General features: G+C 36.4%; 1 protein-coding gene across 2 annotated transcripts in view; it reads right to left on the minus strand.

Annotated features, from left to right (window-relative positions):
• Pkn2 (protein kinase N2) overlaps positions 1–25,873 on the minus strand; it is a 100,165-nt gene that overhangs the window by 26,506 nt on the left and 47,786 nt on the right. For both annotated transcript variants that reach the window (XM_057793183.1, XM_057793182.1), the window contains exons 4-8: positions 16,619–16,736; positions 15,297–15,442; positions 14,994–15,207; positions 3,725–3,910; positions 2,726–2,835 (exon numbers count right to left, since the gene is read on the minus strand). In XM_057793183.1, the coding sequence (XP_057649166.1) occupies positions 2,726–2,835; positions 3,725–3,910; positions 14,994–15,207; positions 15,297–15,442; positions 16,619–16,736 (774 nt within the window). The remainder of the gene's footprint in view (positions 1–2,725; positions 2,836–3,724; positions 3,911–14,993; positions 15,208–15,296; positions 15,443–16,618; positions 16,737–25,873) is intronic.

The following is a 25,873-nucleotide window of genomic DNA, read 5'->3' on the forward strand; positions in this document are numbered from 1 at the left end:
TTAAAACCAAGACACGCCCAGATCCTTATGAACTCACTCCAGTGAGTTAAGACTCATACTCGAACCCCATTGATACTCCTAGTCAAACTTTCTCCTTATTTCTCCTTTAACTTAAACCATCTTACCATCCTGGAAATTCCCCACTGGATAAGAGTAAGTAAATACAGTGCTCTAGAAACGATCAAACATTCAACATCAACTTTTTTCATTGTAGATTAGTGGTAGCTTCTCTAATGGATGGTATTTCTGTCAGATCATTTGCTGTAGTAAACCAGAGATCAAGCACCCTCTTAAAAGTCTACAGGCATGGTAGAACATGTGGGAATCTGAGGCAAGAAGAGCATGTTTGAGATCAAAATGAGCTTAAAAGAAAAAAATCCACAAGACAAAAAAAGACAAGAGTAACAACAAAAAGATCTTTTTTTACTCTCTTCTACCTCATAGCCTATAACTAAGTTATAATGTGGCACCCTCCGCCTCTGCTGCTCTACATCACACCACACCTCTATCTCAGGTTTTTTTGCTGGCCACAAATCAAGTTCCCATCTGTGTTAGGGAGTTGTTTCTCTTTTAGAAATACTCTTTGGATCCTAGCAATCTGTCTACGTCTCCCCACACCAGGTCTCAGGTTAAGTATAATTTCCACTGTCTAAGGTAGTCCCTCACTTCTGAACCTGTACTACATCTCTGTGCATATTTTAAGCTGTTTACTAGTATCTTCTTTTTCTATAGGACTTTGACTATTTGGATCAATTACAGTCAGCAATGATATAATACTTGGCATGGAAATTCAGTGACTAGTAAGCCTGTGAGTTACACTGTAACTATGTATCTCTGTGAACCTATATCCTATAAAATGCCCGGCACATATAAACTGATGAGTAAATACACAAAGAATGGTCTTACAGATAGATGGGATTGATTCACTTATGATCTCTAACTCGAAGAACTCTAGAACTTATCCTTCTACAGTATAATTATTTTCAAACCACTGTGACAGCATTTTCTTCCTGTGGATCTGAGTCGACTCTGTTATTAAGTTTTACTAACTTGCCTTTCATCTTTCACATATTCTTTCTATTCCTACTAACACAATTTAGTTTACCTCTCATTACCTTATAGTTATACCTCAGTGACAGATATCTATCAATCTATGTGCCTTTCATCTCTTCGCCCTCACAGTTATTCTCCACATAAATTCCCTAAGGTCAAGATTTCTTGTATGAATTTTCTAAGCACACTACCATAAAGTATGAATAGCAAAGTCATTATCTTTTAAGATGAAGTCATTAGAATAAAGATATGACTTCAAAACTAAGTAATAGACTACATAGATAATTCTGTTGTAATAGTAAAGCCTGTAACTAAGGAGATATATACCGAAAAGCCAGTGAAGTATAAAACTTTTAACAGAACCTGAGAGACTTGTTTATATTGTTCATTGTTAATCTGCACCTGGAAGTACTGGGATGCTACAGTAATCAATAAATATTTGATTAAATAGGAGCATCTAATGAATGAATGTTTCCAAACTGAGATGAAAGTAGCATTTGCTGAAAATCAGTCTAGTGCTTAGGTAGAGAAATTAGATTACTTTAGTGAAATAGTGAACACCAAATTCTTACCACTTCTTTAAAAAAATTATATGGACTTAGTCCTCACATATCTCACATATCACTGAAGAGGAATACAGAAAAGGTTAGATATCTGTAAAAGTTATCTGGCAGATATAGTTATGAGACAATAAAAGCAACAGTAAGTCTGAAACAGGATGTTTACTTTGACGATAACATCAAAAAAATTAGAAAAACATTTTACAGGCAGAAGTTAGAGGTGTAACTGGCTGCACTTCCAAAGCCTATAATCTCCCCAGACAACAAATATAAGCTCTTTTACATGTAATTAAAATAGTATAGATGTATTGATCATTAAATAGTAAAATCTATTACTTTTAGACCAAAATACAATAAAGGCTGATTACTTTTCTTCTAGATGGATTAAAATCTAAAAGTATCTTGCAGTCTTGCAGATTTAAATATACTGTGTTGACCTCTGTTGTTATACAGACACAGACTAGACCCTAGCTATAAACACCATTCTGACACACTGACAGCTGGGAAAACAAAGCATAAGAACTCCTTTCAGAGTCAATTTTGCAAATCTTGGTACAGAAGAATCACTGCAGTAAATAGATTGTATGTTATTAAATACAAATAGCTGACCATGGCAGTGGCAGAAGGCTGTAATCCAAGCACAGGTTGAGGAAAGAAAACTGGCAATTGAGCCAAATGGAGCTACACCAAAAAACAATACAAAATAACCCCAATGCTAACATACTCTGTAGGAACATACACATACTCTGGTACTAGACTTTACCACTACAGACTTTTTTAGTTGATATAAACTACACATTTTCCGATTATTGCAAACTAAAGCTACTGTAGCATTCAGATATATACCTATATCTTAAGAAAAACGTATACACATCCCTCAGATGAGAAACGTCAGAAATATGTAAATTCTTCTTTTACAAACTTCTTGGACCTGGTGCGGTGGTGTATGCCTTCAATCCCTGAGGCAGGAGAAGCTCTGTGAGTTAGAGCCCAGCTTGGACATATAGTAAGACCCTATCTCAAAATACAAAACAATGTAATATAAGAAAACTTAAAGGCTTCCAATAAGTAAAAATTTTACACAATTTTCAAGTAAAAATTTCTCATCTTACCCTGTCTAGTTCCAGTGTAAACTTCTGGTCCCATGACTGATTGGAAATAGGCTTCCAGCTAGTTTGACCAACTACAGTATTATCTAGCTTCAAAACAGCACAGATATCATCTGTAATTAGAATTTGAAAGTCTGGTTAAAAACTGTAAAATGTTAAAATATAATCACCACTATTTTACAGTAACAACAGTCTGAGGATTCTTTGTATAATGAATATCGAACTGTCGGAATTTTAATTGGGTTTCTTTTGTATATATAAACATTCCTATCAGCTCCTCTTACATTATCATTTCTGATAAAACATAAACACTAAAAGCTGTTTTTCATAAGTAATAATGTAATTCAACTACCCTGCTTATATGTGTATTCATATTAGCTATCTGATCATCTCCCACTACATTTGCTAGATAGAGGGCTCATTCATTGCCTTAAATTTTATTTTCATTTCTCTCCTAGTACCCTCTAAACATAAGAAAACTACTTCCGTATTCTCTAGAATGTTAAATTGTCATTTGCCTTCCTTCTCGGCTATATGTTATATACTAGGATATCCTCAATGTGCTCCTAAATCTCTTATTTTTGCTTTTACAACCCTGAATGCATCCCCTCCCAAAGCTGATTACAGTCACTATTCTAGCACAATCTCATCCATTAGCTATTTCCTAAAAGTTCAACTTATAATGGTCACCAAACCATTAAAAGAACCAAGATAGAGTATAATAGGAAGGATAATCTCAAGTGTCCATAGCCCTTCATTTTGGTATAAAGAATGATGTTCAATATTTCATTCTTTCAAATGATTTTATTTGCCATGTATTGTCATTCATTTTTAATAGAGCAAAATGTATTGCTTTTCTATTTCTTATTTTAAATTTAAAAAAGTTTTAAATTATGGCAATTAAATCTTTTGGTCCTCTTTGGACACTTTCCATTTTTGTCTGTCTCCATTGATAAGGCCCTTAAATCTGTGACATGATTTTAAAAAGCATGGTTACTGAACTGGATAAGTCATCGGTTTTCAGGAGATTGCGACTACTTCCACTTTTACTTTTACTAGTTCTGCTCATAAAAGATGATCTGTTTTCACTGGGACTCCATCCAGGCAGTGCAACCGATGTTGCTTTTGATCGTCCAGGGACGTTCTCTAGGATATCTTGGCACCCCATAAGACGGACTTCCAAAGTACCTGTTAATAAATAAATATGAAATAGGAACAATTGTAATATACAAAGCCAAGTCTTATCTATTTAGAAAGCGGAAAAAAAATGCTAAATAACAAAAATTCTTGAACAGAAAATCTGTGAGGAATCTGCCATCCTCCTTCATCCACTCAAAGAAACAACTGAAAACTCTTAATCATGATAACTGCAATAGTTTTTATAGAAAGGAACATTACCAACCAGAACGTATGGCTGAGGCAGAAGAGGCCTTAAAAGACAGCCTTTAACTATACAGACAGTGCAAGTTCAGCCTGGGCTACATAAGAGAACCTGTCTTAACAAACTAACACAAATAAGTAACAACTTTAGAAGAACAATATTTACCAATATTTATTTTGAGTGTGGGAGAGACAAAATAAACACACATACAAATAATTCTTTCATAACCATAAAGATTTTAGAATTATGTGGCTAGAAAACATGAGGGGAAAAATAAAGCTAAATATTAGCATTCAGATAAGATACAAAGAATTCTGAGTGAAATAACAGCTATGCTTAATAGTTATACAGCTGATATAGAAAAGTACTTTTGCCTCGCTGTCTGCATAAACAAACAGCTCCTGTTCTATTTGAAATGTAAAGTTAACATTTTATTTTCTGTATCAGGAAAGTTAAGTAATTATGCGTTATAATTAAGTACAACTATATATTTTTCTTAGACAAATAAAAGTGCTCAAAATGAAAACAAAGAACTGTGACTAAAGCTATCTGGATACATGGATTTGTCACTATGCGAACTAAACTTTTAATTAAAAGTATTGTCTCAGGGCTGGAGAGACAGCCCAGGAGTGAAGAGACTTACTGTTTTTTTTTTTTTCAGAAGACCAAGGTTCAGTTCCCAGTACCCATGTGGCTGCTAAGAACTGTCTGTAACTATAGTTCCAGAGTATCTGACATCCTGTTCTGCTGTCTAAGTGAACAGTCTGGATGTGGTGCACAGACAGACATATAAAAAGACAACACCAAAAACACATAAAAAATTACAAATAAATAAATCTTTTTTTTAAAAAATGTTGCCTTCATGTCGAAATTTTAGGCAGTACAAAAAAAGAAAAGGTTGTCTGAGTTAAAGACAATAGCATCAGACAAGATCAATATACCAATGAAATAAATTATACATACGTGAACTATGAATTATACTTAGCCAGAACCATGCAAGTTTAAATGACGTTCCTGATTTAAAAAAAAAAAAAGACAGAATGGAACAGAAATATATATATATATATATATATATATATATATATATATATATATATGTGGCTAAAAGCTCTCAAAATTTTATGAAAATGATAATAAGTTCAAGAAGCTCAATGATCACTAAATCAAAGAATCATAAAGTATATCATAGTGGGTTTTTTTCATAAATAGAAAACACCATGGGCAACAAGAACAAAAATACACTACATACAGAAGAACAGAGATTAGGATAACAGTAGTTTTCTCATTGGAAAACAGGGCAGAACTACTTTTCAATACTTTCAAAAGGTGATATGTATTTATTTTAAAAGTTATTAAACAGTCGTCGTCCCCCCCACTTCTTCCCTCCCTCTCTCTCTCTGACAGGTTTCTCTGTAGCTTTGGAGCCTGTCCTGGAACTTACTCTGTAGACCAGGATGACCTCAAACTCAGAGAGATCCACCTGCCTCTGCCTCCCGAGTGCTGGGATTAAAGGCGTGTGCCACCACTGTCCAGCTAAATGGTATTCTTAAAACGGGTGAATCCTACTGAGTCACTTTGCAGTAGCAAACTTGTTAAGGTAGGAAGAAGAACAATTATCTTTTTGTTCAAGCTTGTTAGGCTATGGAGCAACAGGACAGTTTAAGCAGGGTAGCTATCTTTTTACTGTTGTTCAAAAATTAATTTGTTGTGCTTGTATTTTACTTGTTTTGTTGAAAACAATGGCAAACTTTTCTCATTTCCAGTGTAAATACTAAGTTGTAAAAGTTATCCTGGGGAAACTGAAAACATCTGGTTACGACTTCAAATCCTGGTGGCTTATTAAATATTTCAGTAATCTCAAAATATTAGGACATGACAATGCTTATCACCTGCTTTCATTTAGAGCAAAAAAAAAAACACCTTAGGATCTTTATTAAACATCTAGAGGTTCCATTCTTTTATGACATGGCATAATTACAATTGCTTGTAACCACATTAGAAATAGGGTAAAACTACATTCTTCACCTTCATAAACCATAATACAAAAAATTTAAAGCACATGAATCTAAGAACTAAATACATTCATAAGCTTTCTTACTAACTCAGTATTGTAACCTACAAAATTATGTTATTAACTGCTATGGCTGTTTTGAGATGAGGCCTTCTCTGTAGTCCCACCTAACTTAGAACCCTGATGGATCTTCCCATCTCAGCTTCCCAGGGTTGGGATTGCCAACATGCACCACTATGTTACAGTTACACTCTTGGCATAATTGAGCAATACATTTTAAAACAAATTATGAAAAAACCCCACGTCTTAGTTAGGGCTACTGCTGCTGTGGTGAAAGTCCATAACCAAAAGCAACTTTGGGATGATAAAAGGGTTTATATTTCAGGTTAGAGTTCCACAGCACAGTCCATCACTGAAGAAAAGTCAGGACAGAAAAATCTCAAACAGGGTTGAAACCTGGATGCAGGAAGCAAAGCATAAGCCGTGGAAGAGTGATGCTTGTTGGCTTGTTCAGCCTACTTTCCTATAGCACCCAGGATACACGCCCAAGGATGGTACCACCCACAATGGGCTAGACCCCTAAACATCACTAATTAAGAAAATGCCCTAGAGGCTTGCCTACAGCTTGATCTTAGGGAGACAGCTTTCAATTCCCTCTTCTAATATACATCTCTAGCTTGTGCTAAGCTGACATAAAACTAGCCAGCAAAATCAAACTAGAATAGAGAACAAAAAATAAAATTGTAAGCATATCAGCTAATTTCAAAAGTGTGGCTTTATTACTTTTCTATCATAATATCAATTTCCAAATGCTTGAAATCTACTTTAACCAATGAATCTTTGAGAAATTGAGAATAAACACTAACCTAACAGATCATCAAACTTAAGACAGTAAGCACAGTGTGTACCTAATTACCCCATAGTAGTTATCAACTGTTTGTGGAATAAATAAGAGGGTGGGTTGACTCACTATAGGTCTACACTTTTTCTTTTTGAGTTTAAAACATATATACAATATTATAAGATGGATAATAAGGCCAAGACATTTAAAGAAGATAGCGGGAGATGGCTTACAAAGTACTTGAATTGTAAGATATTTGTGGTGGGAGCCATATAAACTATAGCTATAGAAGTTCACAGGTATCAAAATATGCAGTTTCTTTTGAGTGTTCCAAGATTTATAGAAAAGTTTGTTAAATAGTAGTTCAATATTACTGACATCTTCATAAATTAATAGCTATGTGAAAAAGTAATTCACACAACTTGAAAATATTTTTTATTTCGTTAAATAAGCAAGATTATTTCCTAGTAGGGGCCATTTGCCAAGCAATGCACAAGCTTCCCAAACTCTGGAGTAGGTTTCAAATTTTCCACCTTGATTTCCTCCTCTACTAACTTTTCACATAGTAACAAAATAAAACGCAGCTTTACAACATCAGACATCAGATGTCAAAAGGACGTACTTCCAGCTGGGATTCAAATTATAACTGCAGTAAGCTGTAAATGTGGAATACCCTTCTTTATGTTGTGAATATGTTTTATTACCATTGATTAATTAAGAAGCTTAGCTGGCCAAAAGAGCAAGGTGGTAAATCTAAGCAAAGATAAAGGGAAAAAGAAGACAGAGTCTCGGAGATGCCAGCAGTGGCCAGATAAGAAAGAGGTAACAAGCCATGAGCCTCATGGTAAAATGTAGACTAATAAAGTTGTAAGTTAGTTAATAATAAGCCTGAGCTAATATGCCAAACAGTTTGTAATTAATATTAAGTCTCAGAGTGGTTATTTGGGAACTGGTAGGCAGGAGAGAAACCTCTAGCGGCATGAATGGTTAGCTTAAATGTGGTAATGTTGCGGGGCCTCAAATATATACCCTGTTGTATTCCAAATTCCTTTTGGCACCACAGTGTGACTCAGATTTAGTTCAAATTGGGAGCTACAGTTTAGGATGATTCTAATTAGTAACAAGAGTAAAGCTGAATTATAAAATTTCCTTCATGTGTTCTGTCAGTTTACCACATTAGGCTGGCAAAATGGTTAAGGAGGTAAGGTCACTTGTAGACAAACTTGATGAATTGAGTTTGATCATCAATTCACATATAATGGGACAAAGGAAACAACTCCCAATATTCTCTTTGTGCCCAAGTTTACATCCTCAAAACCCAGGCAAAAGCTGGAGGAAGACAGGTTACAGAGATAAGATTTCCTTGAAAGTTAAGAGCGAGGCAGCCTGGCATACACAGCAGAGAAACAGTAAAAAAGACCCCGTTTCAAACAAGGTGGAGGATGAGTACTGATACATGAGATTGTGCACCATGGCACGTGTGCATCCAAATCCACATACATGAATGAAAGAGCACAGGCACTCATAAAACCACTAAGAGAGGGCTTAAGAGATGGTTCAGAGGTTAACAGCACTAGCTGCTTTTTCCAGAGGACCCAGGTTCAATTTCCAGCATCCACATGGCATAGCTATCTATATAGCTCCAGTTCCAGAGGATCTGGTACCCTCACACAGACATGCATGTAGGTAAAACACCAATGCACATAAAATATAAATAAATTATTACTATTAAGAAAGTTTTGAGAGACAATGTCAATAAATTCTATATAATGATGTGGGATTCCCTTCTATAAATGTGTTGCTTTTATTAGTTAATGAATAAGTCTTGGGCCTATGCAGGGCAGAAGAGAGATAGGCACAGAAAACTAAACTGAATGCTGGAAGAAAGAACGGGGAGTCAGGAGACTCTATGGAGCCATCATAGGGGAAAGACACAGGCTACCAGGTGGAATATTGCTGGTAGGCCACGAGCCTCATGGTAAAATATAAAATAATGGAAATGGGTTAAATTAAGATGTAAGAGATAGCCTGGGCTGGAGAGATGGCTCAGAGGTTGGGAGAACTGACTGCTGTTCCAGAGGACCTGAGTTCAATTCCCAGCAACCACATGATGACAGACACTCATCTATAATGAGATCTGGTGCCCAGAACACTATATATATAATAAATTAAAAAAAAGAGCGATAGCCAATAAGAAGCTAGAGCTAATAGGCCAAGCAGTGATTTACTTAATAAAGTTTCTGTGTGGTAATTTTGGGTCTGGGCAACCAGGAACAAACAAGCAGCCTCCTCCAACAATATATAACAAAATTGTGATACAAAAATGAAATAATAATTATATTTCCCTATAAAAACAAATTCCAAGGCAGTCCTTCACCACATTACCTACTCAGAAGTGACATTAAAGAAAATGGCTTACCTTTAAGTGAAAAGACACTAGTAACCAAAGATTTTTTTTTTTTTTTTTTTTTTTTGGTTTTTCGAGACAGGGTTTCTCTGTAGCTTTGGAGCCTGTCCTGGAACTCCCTTTGTAGACCAGGCTGGCCTCGAACTCACAGAGATCCGCCTGCCTCTGCCTCCCGAGTGCTGGGACTAAAGGCGTGCGCTACCACCGCCCAGGGTAACCAAAGATTTGAAACCAAAGAAAATATAATGAACACTTATAACACAAATGACATTAGTATATACTAAAGCAAATACCATGATTTTGGGTTTGTAATTATTTTTAACATACCCTAACTCTGAAATCAGAGCCAAAGAAACACACTTTGGCCCTGGAACCAGAGCCAGTGAAAGAAATATGCCCTGTCCCCAAAACTAGAGCCAGAAAGCTATTAAAAAAATAAAAATTTTAAAAATTAAAAAAAAGATCAGTGAAAGAAACAGTTTAGTCCTAAAACCAGAGTCAACTCTGCCCTTGATAAACTGAAACACAAAACCAACCAATCCCTGAATACCCTGACTCTGAACCCAGAGCCAGCGAAAGAAACTTTATCCCTGAACCTAGAGCCAAAGAAACATACTTTGGCCCTGGAACCAGAGCTAGCAAAATTAGCCTTAGCCCTGAAAACAGAGTAAAATAGCTAAAATGGACCAGTGAAAGAAACAGTTTGGCCCTGAAACCCCAACTCTGCCCCTGATCAACTAAACTAACGAGTCCCTAAGCAGAAAAACTAACCAATCCCTGAGCAGAAAATTTTCTCCCAGATAAAACCCTATTGCGGTTATGCGGTCTGGCTTCCCAATTATACCTTTGTAGCTCCAGAGCTGTAAAACCCAAACTTGCTTACACTGTTAATGAGCAAATCATGTATAAAGACAATCTTTAACAGCAGAAGAAAAGGGAAGGAACACCTGTATGTAACAGTTTTTTTTTTCTTTCTTTTTTTTTTTTTTTTTTTTTTTTTGGTTTTTTTGAGACAGGGTTTCTCTGTGGTTTTGGAGTCTGTCCTGGAACTAGCTCTTGTAGACCAGGCTGGTCTCAAACTCACAGAGATCGGCCTGTCTCTGCCTCCCGAGTGCTGGGATTAAAGGCGTGCGCCACCACCGCCCGGCCAATGTAACAGTTTTTGTAGAGTACTAAAAAAATGCTGAAATTCTGGCATCTCACACATATAATGCTGGCCCTTCCCTTGCCCCACCCCACACGCTGTCTCTGTCTCTCTGTCTCTGTCTCTGTCTCTCTCTCTCTCTCACACACACACACACACACACACACACACACACACACACACACACGAAGCCTTGAAATAGCCACACATTTCAACTCAAGCTATGATATCCAGGAAAAAGAATCCTTGAGCTAGGTGTGGGGTAAATGCCTATAATTCCAGAATTTGGGAAAAGGGAGAGGAACAAATTCAATATTAAAAAATACAAAGGCAAAGGGCTACCAGGCTTGTAGTCTGGTATTCAGACTGGCAGAAAGCAAAAGAGAAATATAATGGCAGACATCCATCATTACAATGTACCATACATTCCATTATATTCCATTATTACATTACTGGCTAACACCTGGGCAATGTCCACACAAAGAGAAGCTAATATAAACTATGGACTTCAGATGGCAATGATGTATCAGTGTAGACTCAACAATTATAAAAATTTGTGACTCGTGCCTGTTAATTCAGGAGGATGAGTTCAAGGCCAGTATGGGATAGAGAGTGAGACTGCATCAAAACAGTACACTCCTAAAACACAAATGAGAAAGGGTATGTGTGTAAAAAACCCAACCTTAAACTAAAACATACTCATGCCAGTCTGGTTTAAGATGTTGATAGCAGGGGAGATGATTAATACGTAGAAATTTGGCTTATGAACTCTTCTATTTCTTGTTCAAATTCTGCATGTGCCTATTATAACCTTTCTAAAAATAATTCACTAATTTAAAATTAATTAATTAAATATTTAAAAAGTGAGAGAATAAGAGACTAGAAAAATCTATAAAGAGGTCATATAAGGCTCTAGGAAAAAGTACCATTTATAGAAAAGTAGCAAAAAATCTTTTGTTTAAAAATTTACAAATTACATTACTTGACTGACTATGTATGCATGTGATCAGAGGAAACTATGAGAGTTAGGCTTGTTAGCAAATATCTTTACTTGATGAGTCATCTCCCAGGCTCTATTGTGTTCTGAGACAGAGGTCTCATATTTGCCCGGGCTGACCTCATTCTTTAGTAGGTACTTTTGTTATATTAAAAAGAATTTTACTATTAGTTTATGGTAAGGAGACCCTAAGCCAGGAGTTCTCAACCTGTGTGGGTTGTGTCCCTTGGGGTTCTTCAAATGACCCTTTCCTGGGGATTGCCTAAGACCATCAGAAAACAGATATTTACAATTCAAAACAGTAGCAAACTTACAGTTATAAAATAACAATGAAAATAATTTTACGGTTGGGGGGGTCATCACAACACGAACTGTATGAAAGGGTTACAACATTAGGACCACTGTCCTAAACTTTTTGAACTGTCTCCAGTATAGAAATCTGGTACTCATGGTGTGTCAGACCATGCTGGAGTTTATGTTAACAAGGTGCTTCATTGTAGGTCCCTAATCAGTTTCATGATGGGGAATAACATTTCTAGAAAAAGTAATTATAACATAGGGGATTGGGGCTTTGAGTCATGTGATATAAGATTGATGCCCTGACCTCCTGAACAGGGCAACTAGTTGGAATTGACTTCACTCACACAGCAATGATTCACTCAATCACAACCACATAGTAAAGTTCAATAAAAATTCAGAACCCCCAAAGCTAAAGTGAACAGCCTAGTTGGTGACAGACATGGATGTGTTACACAGGGCAACAAATCCTAAGAACCAGAAAGACCCTCCCAGTTCTTGCATTTCGCTTGTGGCTCAGCCTACTATTTCCAACTCTACTTTAAATTAATTTTATTGGTTAGTATATGAAGTAATGAGTTCTATTTTGGCATTTTCATACATATGTGTCATTTTACTTATTCCCATTCACTTCCCTCCCCATGCTTCCTGCCCTTGCTTGACTGGTTCCCTTTATTTTACCCTCTTCTGCTTTATTACATATACATCTAGGTTCTACATATAAAATAAAAATATGTATTTTTCTGAGTCTAATTCATATAAAACTGTAACGTTAAATATAGTCCTTCATGAGTTCAGCAGTCTGTCCCAGGGAATGGAGCCTGAGGTTCTAAAGAAGTACAGAAGTACAGATGACTGGACCTCCAACCTTATAATTACATGTCTGAAGTGAAGGCAAGCATATAGAATAACCCTATAAAATTTAAACTAACTTCCAGTAGTTAGCATTAGAATTTATTAAACATCACCGGCAGTTATTATAAATATAGATGCATGAACCAATGTAGTTAAAAAATACTAACAGAAAGCATTAAAGATGATATTACTGTCAGACAAAACAGACTTTACATCAAATTGTTATAAGACAAAAAAGGACACTATTATATTGACAGAAGTCAATTCATGAGGAAAATATAATAATTATATAACTAGACGCATCTAACAGATACAAAAAAATGTGAAACACACACACAACTGAAAGAAGAAATAAAGACAGCTACACAAACAGCCAAGGACCTATACCGTACTTTCAATAATGATCCTACTAGAATAGCTATAATAATTTCAAAACCAACAACAACAAAGGAAATAACAACACTGAACAAAAAGAAAATAACAAGCACTGGTGAAATGTAGAGAACCCTCATGCACTTGTTTTGGGGAATGTTAAACTGAGCAATACCTGTCGAGTTTGATAGCTGTTGTAGAATATTGTTTTAAGGTGTGTTACATTTGTTTATGCTCTGGAACATTTGTTTAATGATGTAAAGATGTGTTGCTTTTGTTTATGTTGCATTTGTTTAACTGTGAAGCTGTGATTCTTTGCCTGTCTAAAACACCTGATGGCCTAATAAAGAGCTGAACAGTCAATAGCAAGGCAGGAGAAAGGATAGGCAGAGCTGGCAGGTAGAGAGGGTAAAAAGGAGTGTAGATGGAGACTACACTTTTGTTCTCCAGCTGCCCAGACCCAAATAATCACACAGGAATTATATTAATCACAACATTATTTGGCCGATGGGTCAGGCATATTCCTAGTTAGCTCTTACATCTTAAATTAACCCATTTCTATTAATCTGTGTACTGCCAAGAGGCTGTGGCTTACTGGAGAAGCACGTTACTCCTTTGATTCCGCCTATTCTCTTTATCTCTGGTCATATTTCCCACCTGGCTTTACTCTGCTGTTAGTCAAAACAGCTTTATTTATTAGCCAATAAAAGCAACACATATACAGAAGGACATCCCACATCAAAGGTGGATAAAGGAAGAAGAAATGAGAGAACAAGGAGAGGAAGATGCTAGGAGCCAGTCACCCAACCAATCATGGAGTAAGAAGGAAAGTAAGATAGATATACAGAAGAAAAGGAAAAAGCCCAGAGTCAATAGGTAGTCAGGATAATTTAAGAAAAGCTGACAAAAAACAAGCCAAGATAAGGCCACGCATTTATAAGTAATAATAGGTTTCTTTGTGTGTGTGATTTATTTGGGAGTTGGGTTGCGGGCCCCCCCAAAATCTAGAAGATTAAAGAGAAAAAAATCCAACAACCAACAACAACGTTTTGGTGTTCCAACATGGGGTAAGAGGAAAAGAAACACCAGAAACAACATTGACACCCAATGTGACGCTATAGTAAAAGAAAATCCAACAACAGATAGCTGTTCAAATTTTAAATAAAATGGAGTCATATGACCTGGTATGTGCATTCCTAGATATGTGTTCATCTAGACTGAAAACGGGTGTTCAAACAAAAACATGTACACAAATGTTCATGTAGGTATTATTCACAATATCCAAATGGTAAAAAGAAGCCAAATATTCTAACAAATAAACAATCAAAATGTAGCATAAAACTATAACATGGGCACCATTCAGTCAAAAGATGATTAAGTGTGCTATGTGAAATAAGCCAGATAGAGAAGGCAATAGAGCATATAACCTCACTGAAATGAACTAGGAGACAAATGCGCTGAGACAAAAAGCCAACTAATGGTGCCATAGACTAGGAAGAAGAATGGGGTACTGAATGAGTACTAGTTTTCCTTAGGGATGATGAAATGCTCTAGAACTTGATAGTGATGATGGTTGTATATTACATTATAAGTCTCTTAATTTTATACTCTTATGAACAGTTTTAAAATAAACTTTCAAGGCTGGGGAGTGAATCTTTATACATGCTAGGCAAGCACTCTTCCACTGAGCTACATTCTCATCATTTATTTAATTTTTATTTTGAGTCAGGGTTTTACTAAGTTCTCCAGGCAAGACTTAAACTTGTGTTCCTCCAGTTTCAGCATTTCAAGTAGCTAGGTTTAAAGGCTGTGCCATCAGCCCCAGCAAAAGCAATAAGTTTTACTATAGGAACCTAAACTATAATTCAAGAAAAGATCTGTACAAATGTCCTTGACTCCAACTATTAATCCATAATCTAATGTTAACAAAAACACACACATACAGAAAGAGGCACATACTACGCACCGGTTAGCGCTGCTGGTTTGGACAGTGTGCTATACTGGTTCTGCGTGGATATCATGCTCTGTCGCGGACTTAGGGTTGGTGATGCAACAAGTGAAAGCTCCTCAATGACAATACTGCTTTTGGGATGATTCTTGGGAAGTTCATTTAACCTTTGCTCTAACGAATATTTTAAAAGGTCCAATTTCTGACTTGATTCATTAAATCTTGCTTGAGCCTTGCAAGGAAAAGAGATATTGTTGTCATCTAAGCCATGATATTCTTCAAATAACATATTAAACAGCTAAAAATTGTTTTTAAAATTACTTCTGAAAGTGCTTTTCTGTCTGTTACTTTTCCTGAGCCAAGTAATTTCATGACATTCTTTGCACCTTCTGCTACTGCAAACTCTATCCTAAAATGATGCCTTAATTCTTCCATTCGAAGCTCAAGAGGACTAATCACAGGTTTTGCTAGAAGAAAAAAGAAACAAAAATTTATTAATTGAATCATTTCACTTTCTAACATCTAGTGATTAAAACCCATGAAAAATAAATGAATTACTGACATTGGGCTCATTCTTAAGTCAATAAACACTATAGTAATAAGAGATAAAAAGCTGAAATACAAAATGGTATTTTAAGCCATTATACATACAAATCACATCTGAAAAGGTTCTACACCTGAAGACACTGGTATATATAATTTGATGAGATGGAAACACAGTGGTTCTTCATCACACTACTAAGTTCCATATTAAGAATTCAACCACCTCCAAAGCAAAAATGTTTGAGGGAAAAAGTGAATCTATACTGATAATATAAAACCGTTTTGTTATTGTAAATATTTCTTAAGCAGCAGAACTATTTATATTGTGGTTACATTGGACTAGGTATGATAAGCAATCCAGAGATAAAGTATGTGAGAGGAAGCACAAATATTCTTTGCAGATACTATGACATGCTCACTTAGAACTCGAGTATCCATAGATTTTTGGGATCCACTGAGGACATGAAACCAATCTGTAGATACTGAACAATTGTAGTTTCTGGCTCTCTAATAACTAGCTCAAGACTACCATTAGAATAAAAAAAATCTAAATAAAGTAAGAAAAATGCTAAACAAAGGAATACTATTAAATAGTAACATGCTTCTTAAAGCATTAATCAAAAAAAATCTGATTGCTTATTGAAATGAAGAATTCTACGTGTGAAAAATAATGGGCAAATATCTGAAAGCAACCATCCTACATAAAACTCAAGATAAACAAATCAAAATCCCTAAACCAAAACTTTTTCCCTAAACTCTGAATGTTTCTTTTCTTTCCTTTTTTTGAAAGATTTTTTTTTTTAAAGATTCACTTTACTACTTTATGGACATGCATGCTTTGGTTGTATGTATGCATGAAAACCATGTACATGCCTGGTGCCCACATAAGTCAGAGAAGGTGTTGAATCCCCTGGAACTGGAGTTACAGATGGTTGTGAGCTACAATGTGGGTGCTGAGAGTTAAACCCAGGTCTTTTTCAAAAGCAATAAGTGCTCTTAGCTGGTGAGCCAACTTTCCAGCCCATATGCCTCATTCTTAATGAATTTAATAAGCACTCTAAACCTGTAAAAGACAACAAAACTTAAGTGTACTCCATCACCATTGTCAAAAGCCAGCTCATTGGTCTGGACGGCCTGAAGAATCTGCATTCGGATGACTTCTATTTTTGTCTTGCTATCCTGGAGCAGTTGCTGAGCTGTACCATGGAGTTTCCGATCCTATCAAAAATGAATTAAAAAAGGTAAGTTGAGAAAAGGATAAATCTTTATCTTTTTAAAAGATCAAGTGATAACCTAGCAATTAAAAGGGCTAAAAGAATGTGCACATTCTAATAATAAAATTTGGTCTTGGTCTTTTGAGACAAAGTCCTCCTGTGAAGCCTTGGATGGCCTGGAACTCAATATGTAGACCAGGCCTCCCTATTGCAGTGGTGAAATTAAAGATGTGTGCCATCATGTCCAGCTTCTAATAATCTTGAACATATACAGACACATAGACACATAGACACACAGACACGAGCCATCAAGACTTTAAAGAGAAACAGTATTGGTGTAGACAATGAGAGAAAACAAGTGAATCTTGGGTTTTTTTTTTGTTTGTTTGTTTGTTTTTTTTTTTGGTTTTTCGAGACAGGGTTTCTCTGTGGCGTTGGAGCCTGTCCTGGAACTAGCTCTTGTAGACCAGGCTGGTCTCGAACTCACAGAGATTCACCTGCCTCTGCCTCCCAAGTGCTGGGATTAAAGGCGTGCGCCACCACCGCCTGGCAAAACAAGTGAATCTTATGTTAGCCTGACAGCTTACATTGCTAGGGACTAAAGCCCAGGGTTTTTTTTTTTTTTTTAAATCCATAATAGGTGTGTGCTCTACCACACACTCAGTTACATCTCCACTTATGTATCTGAAAAGTACAAAGTGTTAATACAGCTATGACCTTCTAGTTACTCTTATAGTGTGTATGTGTGCTAAAGGCACCTACAGTCTATACCTTAAATAATTTCTCAATACACAGTATTATTAATTCTGTGATGCTGAGCCTTACATAGCACTGAGCTAAACCTTTAGTCTCCCAATACATAATATTAACTACAGTTTTCAACCTATACCTAAGATCTCTAGACTTATTCATCTGCCCTAAAAACTTGTAGCCTGCAAGACCTACCTCTCCCCATTTCTTCCCTCACCTTGTCCTAGAACAGGGGTTCTAGTGTTATACTGATTCAACTTTATTATCAAAGGTCTACATAAAATAAGATCATAAAGCATTTTTCTTTCTGTGCTTGACAAATTCCACTTGGCATGATGTCCTCTAGGTTTAGCTATATCATTACAAATATAAGAACACCAGTCTTTAAAATTAAAACTTACTTATTTATTTAGATTTTTCAAGACATGGTTTCTTTGTGTAGATCTGGCTATCCTGGAATCATTCTGTAGACTAGGTTGTCCTGAAACTAAAGAGTTCACCTGCCTCTGTTTCCCAAGTGCTGGGATTAAAAGCGTGCAACCCCCCACACCCAGTGAAAAATTAAAATTTATTATTGTTGTGGTGGTGTGTGCATGCATATGTCTTTGTTTGAATGTAGACATGCATGTGGTAGCTTGAAAACAATTTTTGGGAGTTGGTTCTCTTTCTATCATGGGATCCTGAGACTGTACTCAGATCAGGTGTGCACAGCAAGCGTGTTTATCTGCTGAGTCATCATGCCTGCTCCAGAATTTTCCTTTGAAAAGTAGCACAGTGAGCCGGGCGGTGGTGGCGCACGCCTTTAATCCCAGCACTTGGGAGGCAGAGGCAGGCGGATCTCTGTGAGTTCGAGACCAGCCTGGTCTACAAGAGCTAGTTCCAGGACAGGCTCCAAAACTACAGAGAAACCCTGTCTCGAAAAACCAAAAAAAAAAGAAAAGTAACACAGTATTTTACTGAATGTTATATGTATATCATACAATTTCTCTATTCATCAGTTAATGGACACTCCTTGAACCCTAGTAATATTTTTAAAAATTCAAAATTGGAATTTTCTTCCATCTTTGTCTTACACAAAATAGGATGAATGTTCCTTTATCATCATCAGTAATTCCCAAAATCTGAAGCATGGTATCTGATGTTTACTTCAATAATGGAACCAAGATGTCTTCCTGTCTTACTATATATTTCAGTCAGTTAGTTGGAGAGGCGGCTCAGCAATTAAGAGTACGTTGACATTGCAGAGGACCAGAGTTCAATACCCAGCACCCATGTTGGGCAGCCACAACCAACCACCTGTAGGGCATCCACTGCCTTCCTCTGGCTTCTGTGGGCACCTGTACTCACATATATATACCCACATACATAACCATATAACTAAAAAAAAGTCTTTAAATTTGAGTTAAAAGTTCAGGGAATGTAACATACATGGGCAAATTTTAATCCTAGAAAATATTTGTGCTTCCTTAAATTAGGCAAAAAGACCAAGGAACAGGACTGATTTGCACCGGTGACAAGAGGAAAAGTCTAGAAAATCTTGATAGTCATGAATGAGTTCTTTGCAAAATTGAGGAGTTAGTCATCTTTTAAGACTTCAAACAAGATTCTGAACTAAGCAAAATTGCTGTGATTCTGTTTAATTCTAGAATCACTGATGGTAAATGACATAAAAGGACATTAAACAAATGCCCACCCAAAGATGTCCATGTTTAATGGGAGAATCTTCTAAGTTACCTTATTCAGCAAAGGGATTTTTGTGGAAGATGGATTTGAGATTGTTAATCATCTGACCTTCAATTACAGAGAGTATCCCGGATTATCCAAGTAAACTCAACATGAACAGAAAGGCCCTGAAATGTAAAACTGGAAGAGAGAACAGGCTAGAGTGATGAGATAGAATGTGATAAACAGTGGACACACAGATGGGGAGTCCCAGTGCACAGCTTCCAGAAGATGAAAAGGCTCAGAATGGAATCTTCCCTGCAGTCTCTAAGAGGAAACACTGATCTGCCAACACCTGAACTGCAGCTTAGTGAGGTCTATTTCTGACAAAATAACTATAAAACTGTCACACACAAAAAAAAGTCTACATTGTTTTAAATCTCTAATTGGTATGGTGTTTAGAATGAGATGTTCCTCATAAGTCTAAGGCTTTACTTGATCCCCAGTTGGTTGCTGCTGGGAAGGACTAGGAGGTGTGGCCTTGCTGGAAGTTGTATGTCACTGGGGTCAGACACTGAAGTTTCAAAAGACATGTACCAGTTTGCTCTCTGGCTCTGGCCTGTGGTTTGAGATATGAGCTCTGGACTTTTCTGCCTCCATGCTTTCGTTCCACTATTATAAATGCTAACCTCTGGACCCATAAACCCAATTAAACTCTTTTATAAGTTGCCTTGATCATGGAATCATAACAATAAAAAAGTAAGTAATATAATTTGTTCCATACACTAATCATAGAAACTCAACAAGGAATTTTAAAAACTATCAGATATTAATAGAACTACTATAAGAGTTGTAATTTAGCTGAACAGTCGTGGTGTACTCTTCAAATCTCAGTACTTGGGAGGCAGAGGCAGGTAGATTTCTGAGTCTCTGAGTTGAAGGCCAGTCTGGTCTACAAAGCTAGTTCTAGGACAGCCAAGGCTACACAGAGAAACCCTGTCTTGAAAAACTAAATTAATTAATTAATAACTAAATAAACATTTTTTAAAGAATAGGTATCCACAACACTTGATTAACGAATCAAATTGGTAAGTAGTTATTTACATGGTAGGCTAATCTTCACTTATTATTGATGCAAAACCTTTAACCATTAAGGCAACTAGTATTAACTTGAGAATAAAATAGACTACAATAAGCTCCACTGTCTGTGATACGTAGGGCCAGAATTCAAGAAACAGGCATAATTTAGCAGTACCATTTCAGTTAAACAACCATGTAGAATGGAACACTGCAGAAAGAGAAAAATGGGTATGTATGGTGTGATGTTTTAAGAGAAAGAGAAAAAGTTGAGTTCTTAATTTATGTTTGATGTATTTAACAGAACTAGTATATAATTGGGGAAATGAGTGGCATGTTTGTGCAGTTTTTCTTTAGTTTTTTTTTCTGCTCCCAACTCAATTTTAGGAACTTCTACCTAGTTTTTACTTTTTTTTTTTTTTTTTTTTTTTTGGTTTTTCGAGACAGGGTTTCTCTGTGGTTTTGGAGCCTGTCCTGGAACTAGCTCTTGTAGACCAGGCTGGCCTCGAACTCACAGAGATCCGCCTGCCTCTGCCTCCCGAGTGCTGGGATTTAAGGCGTGCGCCACCACCGCCCGGCTCTTTTTTTTTTTTTTAAATTTATTATGTATACAATATTCTGTCTGTGTGTATGCTGGCAGGCCAGAAGAGGGCACCAGACCCCATTACAGATGGTTGTGAGTCATCATGTGGTTGCCGGGAATTGAACTCGGGACCTTTGGAAGAGCAGGCAATGCTCTTAACCTCTGAGCCATCTCTCCACCTAGTTTTTACCCTTTAATAAAATATTTTGATTTCATGCCAAGAAGTCAGGCTCAGACAAATTACTAAATCGCTTCGATAGGCACACTATAAGGCAGAAACATATATCCCATATACATTTGTTAATTACCCTTTACCAGTGAGGAATCTCCTTGAATTTGTTATCTGTCTGAGGCATATCATATACACTGTTATGAATACAACTCTTAACTTTTCAATTTTAAAAGGAAAGCATTTTTCATTTTCTTCTGCTTCTTGAGTGTTAAGAACATCAGACAAAGCAGAGTGGTGGTGACGCACACCTTTAATCCCATTACCAGGAAGCAGAGGCAGGCGGAGCTCTGTGAATTCGAGGTTAGTCTAGTCTACAAAGCTATTTCCAGGACAGAGAAACCCTGTCTTGGAAAAGAAATAAAAGAAGGAGGGAGGGAGGGAGGGAGGGAGGGAGGGAGGGAGGGAGGGAGGGAGGGAGGGAGGGAGGGAGGGAGGGAACATCAGACAAATCAAAGATCTGAAATAAGAGAAATGTTTGCTCTGAAACTCATAATTTAATCAGACATGAATCAAATTGTCTCGTGTGTGAAAATGACCACTTTCGTAAAGCTGTTGGTTTCTTTCAGAAACTGTAAAAGGAGATACAGCTCTCTGAATACAGAGTTTCTGTGTTACATAATACTAAAATTATACTGCTAGGGCATAATTATGGTTAAAATCTTTTAGGGCAACAAAAGAATGGTACAGTACCTCATCTTTAAATGTGAAATTATAACTAGTAAGGCAATTATACATTGCTATGTTTTTCAGTAAAGCCACTTTCTTTATTATCTTATCACTATGATAATTTGTTTTTTCTCTCTCCCTCCCTTCTCCCCCAACACCCCCATGAAAAAGCTTATTATCCAAAGCTGGTATCAAACTCATTGTGTCACTAAGGATGGCCTTGAATTTCTAGTCTTGCCTCTGACTTGCCTGGTCTAAGTACTGATAAGAGCAGAAAGCAGGATAGTGTATAGAACAGGCAAGCACTTGCATCAGTCAAACTATGTCCTTATCCCAGAAGTTCTTTTAACTATCTTAGTATAACATGAAAGGAAAACACTTATACTTCATTTAAAAACTAAATGGACTTTTCCCACACGGATCTTTTTCGGAAGAGCTGCTCAAATGTCAACAGTGTGATGAAGGTTTTTAAAACTGACTTAGGATACCACCTACCATCTTCAGGAGTGTATAGTTACTATGTACCAGTTTTAGACTAATATTTAACTAACTTTGGACTAAAAATAACTTCTTATGGTTCCACCTAATAGAATAATTAAAGTGAATACTAATAATAAGCACTTTACAATGCTTGATAATTATAAGTGCATTGGTTGGATATTTTATAATTATAAGCAAAAATAACTATAAATTTCTTATTTTCAACTTATGTATCACTTTTAATTATTGAAAGTAGATTCCTTGTCTCATACAATACATCCTGACCATAGTTTCCCCTTTGTCCACTTCTCCCAACTCACCCCCAGATTCACTCCCCCTTTGTTTCCCTTCAGAAAAAAACAGGCCTCCAAGAGACAACCAAAAATGACAAAATAAGATACAATAAGACAATGCAAAAGTCTTCTAAGTATGCATTGCTCTTCACCTAATAGAAAACAGCTGATCAGTCATGACAGCACAAGCCTTTAATCCCAACACTCAGGAAGTGAGACAAAGAGATTTCTGTGAGTTCAAGGTCAGCCTGCACTACATAACAAGTTCCAGCCAGCCAGAGCTATATAGTGAGACACTGTCTCAAAAAAATAAAAGAAATTTTAAAATGTACTGCTTTGTAAAACCATGCAGGTATAACATACATTTCACAAATACACAGCTATCAAATAAATAAGCCCATTATAAACTTTTCTATCATACTTGTAGCTTATTTTCCATACATTAAATATTACCATACTCATTAAAATACAAGGTTTGGCTTGTCAGAATCCTAACCCAAGCTTTTAGTTTGATAGACATTGAGAAAGAAAGACAGATAAAGGGGTATTTCCCAATTAGAAAAAAGTATGACAAGGGTTGGGAACAGAAGGAAAGGAAGAAAACATTGGAAAAAGCCCTAGATTTTAATAGCTTTGTGTATTATCTGAACATAAGCATAAGACTCTTTAACAAATCTTATCAAAACCTTAACAACCGAGAAAGTGCTAATAAATACTACTCCTTAGACAATAACGTAAGATAGATATATCGCACTGCCCAGGTCTCTGTATTAATAATAATAAAAATGTTAGTCGTGTAAATTATAAAGTAGAAATAATTAGAGTATACAGATATGAAATCAGAAAAGAATAGTGTGCAACAGGGGCCAATGGAGGACAGTGGTAACAAATGAGTGACAGCGCCGCGCTCAGTCTTGTAGCAAATAAAGTATGTCAGAATACTAGGAAGAAATTCTTCTAAATAGTACATACAGACAGTAAAAAGCAAAGCAATGTCCTTGGCTTACATAAAATTTGAATTTTAATGGTAAACACAGGATGACGGAATTGATCATGTTGCAGGCATGGGTGCATAAACCTAGAAGAATCTCACCACTTAGAAGGCAGGAGGTAGGAGGATCACAAATTCGAAGCCAACTTAAGCACATAATGATTTCAAAGACAGTCTGGTCAGACAGCGCTTTAAAAGAACAGGACTGTGAATGAAGAAGACATCCATACCCTGTATGAACTAATTAGTGGCAGTGTTATGAAGAGGAGAATTGTTGCTATTTCACTTGAGACAGTAATAAACAGCTTGCTGTGACATGGTTGCATCTAAGAACTTAAAAAAAAAGGTCATGAAAATATTTAGGAGAAGAAAATACTTAAGACAAAGGCTCTGAGTAGAATGTGCTAGCTATATTCAAAGGGCAGGAAAAGGTCAGTGATGGTACAGGACAAGGGGAAAAAGCTGTTTTTAAAACATAAGATACCCAGAGATAAATTTTCTGGGTTTACCAAATCAGAATCAGGACTTAGGATTTTGTTTAAGCTAAGATAGAAAGTGTTGGGGTTTGAGCAGGAGGTTCAGAATATCTGACCTAATATTTGAAAGGGCAACTCTGACTATACCACATACAGGCATAGTGGTTACTATCATATAGAAACCAGTAACTAGACTTTTGAAGAGGACTTGATTGTCAAACTGAGAGTAATTATCCCTGTTCCAAAACTTCTTATTCCCTCTTGTGACTTTCTTATGAATAGCACATTCAATTCAATCTGTCCACATGCCATCTAAGGGTCAGTTTTGACTGTGTTCTTCCTCATCCAGATACCAATAGCTTGATTCTATGTCCTTTATTTTTACTGCTGCTTCAAGACACATGAAGTCATTTAATCTGGACTCCTATAAAAACAAACTACTCAAACTTCTATCCTCCCCACACATGCCATCCACTTGCAGATGTGTGTATATAATACACAGAAAAAGTAAACTTTACTTACTCTCAACTAAGGTTAAAAATGCTACTACAAATTTGTGTTATAACCCTATCAATGACCTCAGTGTCTTAACCAGGCAACTCATACCACCATCCTAGAAAGTAGTTGCCTTTTGTTTGTGGAGACAGTTTCATTACATTACATAGTCCATGCTGGCCTTATAGTTATGATTCTACTGCCTTAGCGTCCTAAGTGTTGGGATTATAGGTATGAGCCATTAAGTCCTGCTGAATTTAGTTTTTAAGTATCAAATTGTCTTTGATACTCCACAGTTAAGATCTAAATAATTTGTTACAGAACTTCAGTGTTCCTTCTCTAGATTTCTAGAGTCATTTGCTCAAGCCACTACTATTACTTGTAATTGCTTTTTTAAGTCTTCTAAAAGCTTATATGCAAGTACCTACCATGAGTATTAAACTAGATCCTTTCAATACTCTAGAGAATTCTAATTCAATTTTATCTCTAATGTTATAAAAATGTACATTAATCCTTTGAGAAGTTACCAGTTAAAATCACATCTAGACAGAAGAAAGATGTTAAGACTGTGTTGGTGACTACAGCAAGCAGCTGCTAATAGGCTTTGGTCTTCTAATTAAGTATAATTAAGAGACTTCCTAATTATAATTCAAAAGCTACAGGAATGTAAATATCTGTTCTAATACTATGCTTACAGGTCTGTTTAGTTTGGACCTGTGGTTTTTGTAATTTATCCACGTACTTCTTTGATTTTAGTATGTTCATAACACTGTTCAATTGATATATTATGGTTCTTAGTCTTACCATTCTCCAAGAACTCTAGGAGAATACAATGGAATCAATCTATGGTCCTTTTATCCAAACTTTAAAGGGATCTCTTAAACCCTTCAAATTAATCCATCAACCTAGGATTTAAAAAATCTTATGACATGCCGGGCGGTGGTGGCGCATGCCTTTAATACCAGCACTCGGGAGGCAGAGGCAGGCGGATCTCTGTGAGTTCGAGGTCAGCCTGGTCTAGAAGAGCTAGTTCCAGGACAGGAATCAAAAGCTACGGAGAAACCCTGTCTCGAACATCAAAAAAAAAAAAAAAAAAAAAATCTTATGACAGACAGCACTAACTGGCTTAATTTAACTTTAAAATGCTTGGCATCATGTAGCAGAACATTTCATAACTTTTCATAAAAATAAAAAATTTCCTATACTAAAGGCCAATAGTAAAACCACTAAAAGCCAATAAAACTGGGCACATTAGCAAATATCTGTATTCCTACTAGTTGGGAGGCCAAGGCAGGGCGGATTGTGGGGTGAGGCCAGCGTGGGCTATATAGAGAGACACTGTCTCAAAAAAGCATTAATTGGAGACGACTTGGTGAATTCAGAGATTTGTGGTTCTTCAAAATGCTGAAATCAAGTGACAGCTGAGTGTGCATTGC

This window comes from Chionomys nivalis, chromosome 18 (genome assembly GCF_950005125.1).
Source record: "Chionomys nivalis chromosome 18, mChiNiv1.1, whole genome shotgun sequence".
Classification (NCBI taxonomy): domain Eukaryota; kingdom Metazoa; phylum Chordata; class Mammalia; order Rodentia; family Cricetidae; genus Chionomys; species Chionomys nivalis.